This window comes from Rhynchophorus ferrugineus, unplaced genomic scaffold (assembly GCF_030347505.1).
Source record: "Rhynchophorus ferrugineus isolate W39M unplaced genomic scaffold, kcgeb_rfMv2 rfM11, whole genome shotgun sequence".
NCBI lineage: Eukaryota > Metazoa > Arthropoda > Insecta > Coleoptera > Curculionidae > Rhynchophorus > Rhynchophorus ferrugineus.
In genome coordinates this window covers 11425265-11439132 of record NW_027472590.1, presented here as the reverse complement: position 1 = coordinate 11439132, position 13868 = coordinate 11425265, and the positions used below count along the sequence as shown (strand labels likewise).

Below are 13868 nucleotides of genomic sequence, written 5' to 3'. Positions count from 1 at the left end.
GGAAAGAACATAGGGTGTTCTCTTTTGAGTTCATTCAATTAAGCGAAGCATTCATTGATATAGTTTAGTGCAATTGGGAAAAATTATATATGATATAGTTTAGTGCAATTTCTACCTATGGTGCTGTAGAGTCACCATAGGTAGAATAAATGCACTCAAGGAATGCCTAATCATAGATTACTGAAAGGCACAAAAACACCCCTGGTCAGTGGATTCCCAGTACATCGCAGTTCAGTGTATAAGGCCACGAAAGACCGATAGAAGTTGTGGTATACTAACTTTATCTGTTGGCCAAAAGCTTATAATTTAGGGTAGTACGTCTACCAAAAGCAAATAGTAGGAGTTTATTTTGGAAATTTGGGTAAAAACATTGCACTTTAGAATATCATCAACGATAAATTAGCGCTAATAATTTATCTACATACAGTAAGGTGTCCAGATGGGACAATGGACATGTACATATCTTTTATAGTTTCTTCTGGAGGAAGGTGTTATGTAGTCTGACTAATACGGCACTGAATGTGTGACACGTATTATAATGAATTATGTGTTTACGTTGTAAGCAATTCCTTGTTCATTAACATATAATTAAACCAGTGAGTAAGTAAATTGGTCACCACCATCCTTTCATAATGTGCATACTATAAGGTGCTTCTTCAGTCCAATAAAACCATGAATATTGATGAACCTCTACCAAACACAATTACAATTTTCTTTCATTCCTACCACATAGAATCAATAGGCTATGGGAAAAACTGAATCTATTTATTGATAGCAAAACAGCCGTTAGGCGTAGTAATATAAATAATTTTAAGATAACAAATATTTTTTTCGGAAGAAAATATTAATTCTCCGAAAATACTTAACCCATAATATTAAATATTTTGTTCCAAATCTGATAAAGGTTACTTATCTGATAAATATTTCGATTTTTAGAAATTCAGAGTAATCGTTTGTTCTTGATTTAAGTTTTTTTCATATTCATTCAAAGCCTATCGAAGTGGTCGAAATTCGACCACATTTTTTTAAGTTTGTCATTTTCCTTACATAGTAGGGCAAAGGAGATAATTTAAAACTGATATGAAACTTGTTTTGACAATATTTTCAACATAAGATCAAATATACTTTATATCAATGACAGTAATTTGTCTGCATATTAAATCTTATCTTCTGTGTGTACCTTTACTTTTATGTTTTACATTAATTATTAATTAATTATTTTACGTTAAACATAAATATAGAATAGTAAGTGACTTGTAATACATGTTATTATTTATTTTACCATGATGCATATTAAAATAATAACGAAAACAATTACGTAATTTATTTTTTACAATTTAGTCCTCGGTAGGCCGTAGGTATAGTAAAACACATTTTTTTGTGAAAGTGAAACGATCTTAATTTTAGAGTGCAAAATTAACCTCTATTTAATTTTGGTCAGCTAATATTGAACAAAATACTCATATCAAATTATGAAGCGGATAGTATTCAGTTAGAATTTGATTATACCAGGTGGTTAGTCATCTGTACGGTGTTAATATGTACAGACTGTCATGCATAAATTGAACAGATTGCCTAGAAGCTAACAGTTGCCAACATGCACACAAACCGCTACAATTTCAAATACTGTAATTTGCACCACAAAATTTACAGTTATTTGATTAACATCGATAATTTATATACTTACTATTAATTGTTGATCAAGTTCGGCCTATCATTACGTAACAAACCCCGAATTCTAATTGAATATTATTTTGATATTTTTGAATAATTAAAACGTTTATTTTTAGCGTTGGGAAAAATCGACTGAAAACAGTCGAAACAGTCAATAGTCAAAAAACTAGTGAAAATAGTAATTACTATTTAAAGCACGGTTCAACTGTTTTTTTCAATTGGTGATGTCAGACGAAGATGTACGAACCCTTTCCTGTATAAATTGTAAGAGAGAAGAGGACGGAGATAATTGCTTGAAGCAGTTAATTTTATATGTATTATTATTTTTACCAACGGTAGTATAAGCGAGACGGAGATGTAACAATCTTCAAAAATATCGTTCCAAACTGTTACTATATTAATATACAATATATTGTTATTTACAAGCAAACTACCAAAAAAATCATAAAACTATATATATGTAAACATACATCGGGTACATTTACAATTGCTTACATTTTTGTCAAGGTCGCGGCTAGAAAGACAGAGCCAGAACGTTAAGAATCAGTCGAACGAAACTAGACCCAGAAATAGTAACTGAACGTACACGACTGAAACAGTCGATAGTAAATAGTAACAAAATCGGTGGGACCGAAAATAGCCACTGAAAACAGTCGACTGAAACAGTCACTGGTAAAAAGTAGTAAAATCAGTCGAACCAAAAGTAGCGACTGAAACAGTCGATAGTAAAAAGTAGTCAATTACTAAACAGTCGATAGTCGTTTTCAGTCGATAGTTCCCAACGCTATTTATTTTTATTTATACCAATTAAGAACTGAGTGTTCCTCGAATATTCAGTTTTTTTATGATGATCGAGCTATTTTTGAAACTAGTAACAGGCTATAATGACATATGACAATGGTGTGCAAAAAATATTGTCGTTAAAGCCTGGTAAAGCTTCAGAAATGCTAATAAAGAATAACGAATTTCTTTTGATAAAAAGAGTTTCAAAACAATAGTTTAGCAACGGTTTTCTAATTTCGTACAAAATATAGTTAGATTATTAATTTGAATTTATTAGTTATTAAAATGTTTATAGATGCATGGCAAATTAATGATTTTGGACCGTCTGGTTAACCTTCAGCACATTTGGAGAAGTTCTGTATATATCATCCTCAAGAAAAAATTGTTTTTTATTAACGGTTTTGTTAAATTTATTTATTACATTGTTCCTAGTCTAATCTACTATTTATTTATTATCTTTGCAATAAGTTAAAACGTTTAAAAGCAATAAATAAAATTAATAAGGACTGCCTCTTGGCTTACCAATACAATAAACCGACACCGCCTCACAGTTGACCCTTGTGGGTCGCTACTGCTACTGCATTAAATTTGGGGATATGGCACCCGCTAATTGGGCGCGAGAACCCTCCGAAATAACAGATAGTAAAACTAACTTTTGACTCGCGAACTTGAGTTAACACACGACTGGATACTGTCATACAGCGCAAATGTTATGACTGCAGCGACGGATGAGGTCGTTTCAGCCTGGTGCCCCATCACCGCTTACCTCCCAGCATGTCCATCAGCTCGTGAACAAGCGCATTTTCAGAAGAATTTAAACTGAGTTGTTTGTGGAAGGATTGACATATGAAGTGCTTGATTGTTAGAGTGTCAGTCTCACTATGAATTTGATTACTTTTCACAAACCATAAAGTCTTTATGATTTTCCTGAGGAGCTTATTTTGGAAAACTTGAAGCCGTTTCACCTGGTTGGGTGTTACAAACTTGAAGTAGATATTAAATCCGTAGAGGTGTACGGACCGAATTAACATCTTGTAAAGTAAGCAGTTGATGGAGATGGAAAGTCTGCTAGAAGGGCAGATCAGAAAAGATAGCAGGTTTGCTATCTCCGAACCTTGCTGGATTGATTTCTGGATTTGAGAATGCCAACCGAACCCTCGAAGGAGACCTAGGTACGAGACGCGCAGTGCGTTACATTAATGATGGCCTAGGTTTTCCGGAGGTTGATTTGCAACCTCCAGAACTTGAACCACTTGACCGCATGATCGAGCTGCTTCTTAAACGATCTTGAATTGTAACCTCGAACCTGGAGGCCGTGAAGAAAGCAATGTCGTCAGCTTAAAACGCGACGTCGATGTGCTCTTTTCTCGACAGATCTGAAATTAAGAGGTTAAATAAAGCTGGGGCCAGCGGGAAACTTCAGTCCTGTTGTATATGGGTGCACCCATAATAATTCTCAGTACTTTGTTCTGGAAAACTTGCATTATATTTGTATTACTTTTCGCAGAACGTCCCCATAATTATACGTCCATATAGGTCTCAATGCTTGCTTGTATAATAACAATTTATTATGTATTAATAATTGTGATTTTATTCCAATTAACCAATGCATTTTCCTATATTTGAACTTCAGTTGTTTCCTTTTCTTTTTTACATGTTCCTTCCAGCAATGTTTTGCATCATTTCTAAACGGAATGACAGTATTATTTATTGTTATTGATGCTTCTGTGGTCCGATTATATTATATTTACCTTTATGTTTACTTTCGTTAATTTTTATTTTCCAGGTATTAGTCTAGTTATTTATATTGTCACTTGCCTGTTGAATTTTTCGTGTTCTTCGCGATTATCTCCGACAACTGAACCGAAACCGAAATGTTATTAGCAAATATAGCCATAGTATGATTTATTAATGACTCTATATAATCTAGTTTTTGTACTCAAATTGCAATATGTTGATGTGGATGTGAAAGATTTCAATTAAGAGTAATTTTTTTAAATAAACCAAGCTGTAAAACTATAAATATATCTTTAAAAATAACTGCTTCTGTTATTTGGTTACTTTAGTAGTAATAATTTAAGCATTATCTTTTATTATTGTTTATGTTCATGTTCGCGCATACAAAAATAATCAGTGTTATCAGTGTCATATTTTTTGATATCTCTAAAATATACATATCATTAAATCAAAAGTGTAGATATATATATATAACCATGTGTGTAGTGTGATGTATTTACAAATAGTATTACTAACCTAAACTAACAATAAACGATAATCAGCAGATTATATGTTGAAAGCGCTATATGTTTGGATATTAAGCATCATTTTTCCCAAGCAATGCCTGTGGATTCATAATGATAACGATTAGTCCTTGTAATTTGTGAAGCTTGCTGTCTGGTTATCCATCAATGTAAAGGCATAGAGATCATCCTAGAGAGTAGTCAAGCTATCTCTGTTATCAGTATGACATGATATTATTATTCTTTGTCAGAAAATGTTGTATATGTATGTTACAAAAAGATTTTTACTGTATTTAACATTTTATCTCATCACATTTTCATCTATAGTGCCTTCAACTTAACAGGATCTATTAAAGTTTTAAAGTAGTAATTGAAATATCGATTATATTATATTATATTGAAAATTTTTGTAACATTGTATCTTAAAACCTGTTATGTATTATACAAGCAATAGGATGACAATTTAAATTTTTAAAAATATATTTGTAAAAATTCCCCTGACGTTATTGAAATGGCAGAATTTAGAAATAAAATGAATAAATATAATAAAACAATCATGACGGAGTTGCCAAGTGGGTCATGAGATACTGCATTGACTTTGTAAACTTAATGTTATCTTGGTGGTTGGTAATATATGCCAAAGAAAACGTGTTTTTAGCGTTTAAACGCATTCTAGGGCCGCTCTAACATTTGAATACCACTTTTGTAGAACGATTTATCTTTTGTCTCAAAATAGACCCGTCACCAGTGTCCCGTCGGTGTCTCTACGCCCACGTTTGAAGTCAGTAAACCAACGTCCTATTTTTGTTTCTGAGGAAGCGGAGTCCTTATAATAACAGCTTTCAAGGTATTGCTTCATTTGAACGGTATTCTTTCCATCAAAAAGCAGTGTATAATTAAAACAAAAAAATATTTTTAATCCATTATTTTGAACAATTTTACCACAATAACTCACTAACTATAATACTAATAACCAATAACACTAACTTATGAGTAGAATATCATGAAATTTTAACCGCTTTTGAAGCTTAGTACTAACTGAAAAAGCGGCGAATGCAATAAAACTAGTGCCACCTGCTAGGCCCGGGACTTTTCAGTCCATGTGTTACATAAATAATGCTCACCGAAAGATGTTTTGAAATTATCAGAGATTCGTAGTTTTACCGAAATAGTATGGTTAGCTTGACCTCCAAATAATATTTTAACCAGTGTATTTTTTTCAGGGCTGTGGTGGACATTCTTCTGCGGGCAGGCTTCAAGGTCAACATGCGTACGAAAGCCGGTACCGCCTTGCACGAGGCGGCTCTCTGCGGAAAAGTGGAAGTTGTCCGCACCTTGTTAGAGAATGGCGTCGATACTTCCATCCGAGACTCTAACCACTTCACAGTCATGGATCTCCTAAATCAGTTCAATAATGCTCAAGCAGCCCAAGAGATAATTAACCTTCTTAAACGTGTGTATATTAATTATAATTTGGATAAAATACGTAAAAAGATTATTCATTTAAATTATGAACATATTATAAAAAATTTCATAAGTTATAATGATAATTACACAAGCTCGCGTTAACTTTTGGACCCAAGCAGATACGAACGATTCTTAAACTTATTTGTCTTTATGATAACTTAAATCTAGGTATATAACTAGGAGGACACAATGCTGTATCTTTTAATATATGCACTTCACTACACAACACTACACAAGATCAGATGGTTTGATTATTTTGAGTCTGTGTCCTGTTCTGGTGGTATCCAAAAGCTGCAATATTTCAATAGAATATTATTAGATTATCAAATTAATATTATAGAGAATGGAGTCTTTCCTCAAACCCCCTCGCAACTATAGTATTTGGGTATTTTAGTATATAATATTTTAACATTGTTAGCTCTTTCTGTAAAATATTCAAGAACTATTTACGTTAACCCACTTTATTTATTATTTAGAATTGTTTATATTACGTTGATAAAAGGTCAAACATATATTAAACTAAAACGTCTTAGATAGATAATATTTTGGAAGAATATTTGTTACTGAATTGTCTTTAATTCATTCATAATGTATATCTTTTTTGGTAAACTAAACATGTCCCTTCTTTCATTTTATAATTAACGGAATCGTAAAATAACAGGGCTGCCTCTTATATTTCAGGATTGTGTTAAAATAGTGACGTACGACAGTCTATAATAAAAACTCTATTTTTATATATACTTGAGATATATAAACTAATTTCGAAAATATATTAGTCATTACTCATCAGATAAAAATATATCGCCACTGAATCATATTCATAACATTTCTGATAAAACGACAATTAACATTTTTTATCTAACTGTTTGTTTCATAGGTCATAAACGAGGTCTTCCCCTAGTAGATAGTGATGGTGAAAGCATCAGCAATCCATTCCCCATAGTGCCAAATGTCGATTCCGACTTGGGTAGTCCGTATGAAAACGTTCGACCTTGTTTAAAGAGTGCCAGGTTTGTATTGCATGTAATTGGTATTGTGAAATCACCGGCCTGTTGAAATTTATCGAAATTTACTTTTGTTTTTGTTTGTTTTTTCGTGTTATCTAAGCTTGCATTGTATTTTTCGTGGAAAATTTCGTTATAATATCCACATATATTTTTAGGATTCGATGAATTATATAATATGATGTATATGTTTATCATTATTATTATTAGAACAATATCATCCATGTACCAAGTGTGCCGGTGATTTATTTATTTTCGATAATTAACTGCAGATATCTTGGCCGATGTAAATGCAGTACGAACGTTGTTGAATATTTAAGACTCAAAAATTCAAGTAAAATTTGTTCCGGTTACTGCAGCTATGTATTACTATGTATTAGTTACTGCTTCTATGTATTATTATCAGGTCAATTGAAAAGTCCCCGGCCTACCATAGTAAAACACATGTTTTTGACAAATTAGTTTTTTTTGTTCAACATAATTCCCTTCAAGGATAATACGCAGATTATAGCGACTCTCCAACTTTTCGATACAATATTTGTAGTACGATTTGTCCTTTTCTTCAAAATAGGCCACAGCACTTTCATTTTGCTCAAATGGGGCCATTTTTCGACGATTTCGTCCTTCAAGCGGTCCAATAACACTATATCATAGTCGCTCTTGATGGTCTTTTATTTTTCTAGATAGTCAATGAAAATTATTACATGCGCATCTCAAAATACAGACGCCATAACCTTGTCAGTCTACTGTTCCGTTGTCCTACACTTTGGAGCGGGTTCATCATGTGCAGTCCACTCGGATGACTGTCGATTGGACTTCGGAGTGAAATGATGGAGGCATCCATTGTCACATATCGACGCAAAAACTCGGGTGTAATAAACCCTTGATCATCTTCAAACACTGCTCCGAATCATCAACTCGTCGTTGTTTTTGGTCAAAACTGAGCTCACGCGGCACTCACTTTGCACAGAGCTTTCTGATACCGAAATATTCCTGAATGATATGATGTACGCGTTCAGTTGGATATCTTTAGAGTGTCTGCTATTTCATTCAATTTCAATTTACGGTCATTCAAAATCATTTTGTGGATTTTTTAAATGTTTTCGTCGGTAACAACCTCTTTTGGGCCTCCATTGCGTTCACCGTCTTCGGTGATCATTTTATCACGTCTAAACTTTTTTTTTATTACTCTTCGTGAGTCCACAATCTGCCCTATTGGCAATAAGTATTTCTTCTGTTTATATTATATATACATGGCATGTAGAAAATCACTTCATTAAGCAATCTTCTGTATAAAATATTATCTTAATTAATTAGTCTTATTCTAATGCTTATTCTAAACTCTACATTTGTCCAGTAATCAGATCAGGTGGTGTTAAACGTTTTAGTCTACGCACTTCACTATCACGTCGCATATTTAGCTGGTTAGCGAGTACATTGGGATGCACTGACACTCTTTCGAAGTACTTCACACAAACACGTTGGATTACACTCGTTATAGGTTCTAGAGGAATATCGCGTTGTATCACTTTATTTGAAATATAGTACGGAGCATCAACAATGGCACGCAACACCTTATTTTGGAACCGTTGAATGATGGATATATTAGATTTGCTAGCGGTACCCCATAGTTGAATTCCATATGTCCAAATGGGCTTGAGTATAGACTCATACAGCAATACCTTATTATACGTCTAAACTTAACATACCAATCCTTGATGGTTGATTTTACTGGTGCAGTGTCCGAAAACTCGGCATCAAGCCATGTTTTTGCTTCAACTGTATTTTTTCCCTTCAAACGGCAATATTTTATCAACACGCGAAATTCCTTTTTATCCCTTTTTTTCTCACAATAACAAGAGTTGCTTCACTTAACAAATGTTAGGGCTAACACATATGGATTTAATTCTAGTAGCGCGATCTATGTGTCAGGCGGGAGACTTTTCAATTCACCTGTTAGATATGTATATTCTGGACATCTTAATTTTTGAAAAGTTAGATTTAAACATTAATTGCATAGAGCAATTGAGGGATAATTTAATAGGTGTCTCTGGAGAAAAGTTTCACAACATCCAATATCTAGATGGTACTGTGATAACTATTTTAATTATTTGACTGGTTAGTTTAAATTCCGATTATAGGCACATGCAAAAAACATACTTTGTTGGGAAGGCGATTGAGTGGCTGTTAAAGTGTTTACCACGCAGACGCGTGGCTTATTGTGTATGGTGGCTATTGAAATAAAAAAAAATTAATTTAATTTACGAAACAAATTTATTAGATAACATTAAGTAAACGAGTTTTAATATAATACATATACAAAGAAAACTGTACTGCATATCACATTTCTTTACTGCCTTCAATTTAATAGGATTTATTAAAGCTGTATTTTTTTGTTTTACTAAACAGATTCCCCATCTTTCCCTGTTATAACTATATGAATTTCTTTAATCGAATTATCTATTATACATTTTGTCGTAATAACTGTAACATTTTATCATTTAAACCGTTACGTATTATACGACGAAAAGGTTTAAAATTTACATTTTTAAAAAGATATCTGTTGAAATTACTATATCGTTGGTAATTATTGTCATGGCAAAATCTAGGAACCAAATAGGAGTTAGTTTAAAGACCTACACACAGCATAACAAAATAATCTTCACAGAGTTGCTAAGTGGGTCATCAGATACTGAGTTTAGTTATAACAGATTGTAAACAAAAATTGCATTTAATTACTTTATTAAAATAATAGTTGAAGGAATTCTAATAGATAAGTGATAATATAGTTGATTAATATGTGAATAGAACCTGAAACTGTCTGGAAAACGATGTCTCATTTCTTTGATTTCTGTGCTTTTGGTAATACAATGGTTTTCAGAACGATGCATCATAATGAATTAGTTTTGATTATAATTTAGTGACGAAAAAGTAGCAAAATGTCAAACATATTGTTCTTCATTTTCTGCAATCAGAAAATGGAACCCAAAAAAAATCAAACACATAGTAGAAATTATATAAATGGTAATTGTAGTGGAATCTAGATATTGGACGTCGCCAAACATTTCTCTAGAGTTGCCTATGAAGTGAAACCTCCATTTACTCTGAGATTAATTGTTTTAAAAATCCATTTTTTTAGAATTACTACATGTTGCTTCACAAAACTTCTCTCTAATATTTACGTATCAACGTTCTTTTAGACATTTTTCAATATTTGTGGGAATTTTTTAACTGTATACTGTCATGTGTGTTGAGATTAAAAGAAGACTCGTATACATGATACACTACTATTCATGTGAGGTCGAATGTACTTTTTGCTCATGTTATTCTTCATTTTTCTTCTGTTATGTTCCGTGTGAGCTCAATTAATTTTAACATAGGTCTATAACAACTGATCCTTCACCTGGTACATCGCCGCAAAGATGGGATTACCACCAGAGAATTGCCAGACCACCTGAAGGATTCGAGGACCGTAGAGTATCCGGAGTGTCCGAACAGTCAATGTAAGTCTGCCGTTATCCTTCTCTTTTGCACGAACGTTTTCTATGATTTATTTTGTTTTCTTTTTGTGCATTTTAGTTTAAATAATAGTACACTAGGCCGAAATAGCCCGCGAGATTTCAATTACAATCACAGTAATCTTTACCTGGACATGAGCGGCGGGAGAAAGTAAGACTTCCTAAAAACTTTTATTAACTCGCTTATTCCGCGGAGCCCATTAATTTCTTATCCGCAGCTTTGCATGTTTTTAGGGATTTTGTATATAAAATTGTAACCTTAGAAAATACTAGTACTCCACTAGAGGGAATAACTTTCAGTTTTTCCGAAAGTTTAGACGAAAGACGATCCAGCAGACTGTTCGATGACTCTGGTAGTCAAATAAGTAGCGGTACATTCAATTCAGACTTCTCTAGGTTCGTTCATATGTGTGCTTGTTGTCTCCGCACGTCATCTATCTGCATAGAGTGATAGAGACGAAACCAATAGGGATCTCTAGAGAAGTTTCGTTATGTCCAATATCTAGATGACCAGTTTAAAATTCCACTAGAGGCACTTGTATGGAAAATATGTTGCTGTGCAATAGAATTCAAAATTTCATAATTCTCTTTCATCTTTTTCCTTTTTCAAATGTATTTAGTGTCATTTATTTAATAGGATGTATTAGATTTCTGTCTTTTTGTTTTTCTTATACTGAAAACAAATTTTGAATATTTCCCTGTTAAAATCGTATTTACTTCTTTAATCCATACACCACAATTATGTACTGTTCGATTAAAAAAAGCTAAAATTTTATTTTTTGCAATATCTGGGAAGACATATTACATTATCGACGTGACAATATCGCGGGATAAAATAAAAGAGATAGTGCAAAGACCTGTTTAAAATATAATAAAACAATTTTGTTGGAGTTGAGAGCTTTCCTCTACAAAATTAGTCTCAACGTCGGTCGGTCTACAGAGTTACTCATAGATTTTAGTTGGGCGGTACAATTTTGCGCTATTTAATTACAGAATTGCTTTACACCAAGATTCCTTGTGTATTGAACTTGCGGTTAATCATCTATTAAAAGGTTTACATTTAGGAGCTATTCTTTTAGTGAAATGGCAGCTATCAAGTTAGTTAATCCAAGAGTAATATAATATCTCCTATTTTCACAGCTTCTTTCGAAAGAGGATTAATTTCCGAATTCAACGAATATTTGAATGATTATTAATATAAACGAAATAATCCCAACTTACAACAAAGAACATGATAACGATCGTAAATCTTTCTTTTCTTTCATACTTAATCCAGTCAGTTTGGGGTGTTTAACATTGTTAACCCATTTTTTTTAAAGACAGCCTGGTTCTTCCAAGGAAAACGATGTTGCATTTCTTTACTATCTGTGCATCCGGGCACACAACATTTATACTACCAATTAATATTACACTAATGAACTAATCACTAATAATTTAATCACTAAACCGTACAAAAACTAAACACACTCTTCCCTAACAGGTCAATTGAAAAGTACCCGGCCTGACAAATAGATGGCGCTACTAGAATTAAATCCATATGTTTTTTGTTAGCCCTCAAAAGATGCGTGTATAAATTTGACGGCTCGGACAGTCGGATCATTAGTTTGTAAATTATAACATTTTGAGTCAAGCAACTTTTGTTATTGTGGAAAAAAATGGATAAAAAGGAATTTCGCGTGTTGATAAAATATTGCTTTTTGAACGGAAAAAATACAGTTGAAGCAAAAACTTGACTTGATGCCGAGTTTCCGGACACTGCCCCAGGAAAATCAACCATCAAGGATTGGTATACTAAGTTTAGACGTGGTGAAATGAGCACCGAAGACGGTGAACGCAGTGGACGCCCAAAAGTGGTTGTTAACGACGAAAACATTAAAAAAACCACAAAATGATTTTGAATTAAATAGCAGACAGTCTAAAGATATCAACTAAACGTATACATCATATCATTCACGAATATTTGGATAAGAGAAAGCTCTGTGCAAAGTGGTTGCCGCGCAAGCTCACTTTTAACCAAAAACAACGACGAGTTGTTAATTCGGAGCAGTGTTTTCAGATGATCAAGCGTAATAAACCCGAGTTTTTGCGTCGATATGTTACAATGGATGAAACATGGCTCCATAATTTCACTCCGAAGTCCAATCGACAGACATCGGAGGGGAATGCACACGATGAACCCGTTCAAAATGTGGGAAAACGCAACAATCGGCTGGCAAGGTTATGACGTCTGTATTTTGGGATGCGCATGGTATAATTTTCATTGAGTACCTTGAAAAAGGAAGGACCATCATCAGACTATTACATAACGTTATTGGACCTTTTGAAGAAAAAAAAATTTTGCCTCACCAAATCAATGAAAACGATGGCAAAAATCCATGAATTGGGCTTCGAGTTGCTTCCTCATCCACCATATTATCCAGATCTGGCTCTTAGCGACTATTTCTTCTTCTCAGATCTCAAAAGAACGCTCGCTGGGAAGAAATTTTCGTCGAATGAAGAGGTGATCGCCGAAACTCAGGCCTATTTGGAGCAAAGGCCAAATCGTACTTCAAAAATGGTATCGAAAAGCTGGAGGGTCGCTCTAATCAGTGTATCACCCCTGAAGGGAAGTATGTTGAATAAAAAACATAATTTTGGCAAAAAAATGTGTTTTACTCTACTAGGCCGGGTACTTTTCAATTGACCTGTTATGTAAGGCACGTTGAAAATGACAAAAGAAAACAATAAACGCACCATAGAAAGATAAGGAACCAATCAAATGCCTTCGTAGCTCTTAGCATAGTGACTAAAACAAGTAGTTCATCTAGATATTGGACGTCGCGAAACATTTCTCCAAAATTGCCTATAAAGTTAAATCTCTATTTTCTCTGTGTCTATCTGTCACCCCTTTAACGGTGTCACTGACGACACGAATTATTTATTTACAGAGATTCCGATAATAGCCTCTACCAGATCCCGTCGGCGCCAAAACAATTCATGGATACCAGCATCCATTCGGAGGATCCGAACTATCTCTCGCTTTCGAATCTGGAGTCGGATCAGATTTCGTTATCATCGACGTCGAGCTTAAGTTACGGACGAAGAACGGACAATGGGACTCCTCTCTATACACCGATGAGTAAAGGAGCCCATAGTCCGAGCTCCGGGAGCAAAGTCTCGGTAAATTGTGGATATTTGAGCGC

At 33.7% G+C, this 13868-nt stretch overlaps 1 protein-coding gene across 4 annotated transcripts in view; it reads left to right on the top strand.

Moving 5' to 3' along the window:
• LOC143204765 (ankyrin repeat and SAM domain-containing protein 1A) overlaps window positions 1-13868 on the top strand; it is a 79983-nt gene that overhangs the window by 40732 nt on the left and 25383 nt on the right. Inside the window, exons 6-11 of one of the 4 annotated variants that reach the window (XM_076417558.1) lie at window positions 5921-6150; window positions 7042-7174; window positions 10549-10671; window positions 10748-10837; window positions 10921-11082; window positions 13614-13845. In XM_076417558.1, coding sequence (XP_076273673.1) covers window positions 5921-6150; window positions 7042-7174; window positions 10549-10671; window positions 10748-10837; window positions 10921-11082; window positions 13614-13845 — 970 coding nt within the window. The remainder of the gene's footprint in view (window positions 1-5920; window positions 6151-7041; window positions 7175-10548; window positions 10672-10747; window positions 10838-10920; window positions 11083-13613; window positions 13846-13868) is intronic. The other 3 variants (XM_076417559.1, XM_076417560.1, XM_076417561.1) reach the window with 3 other exon arrangements.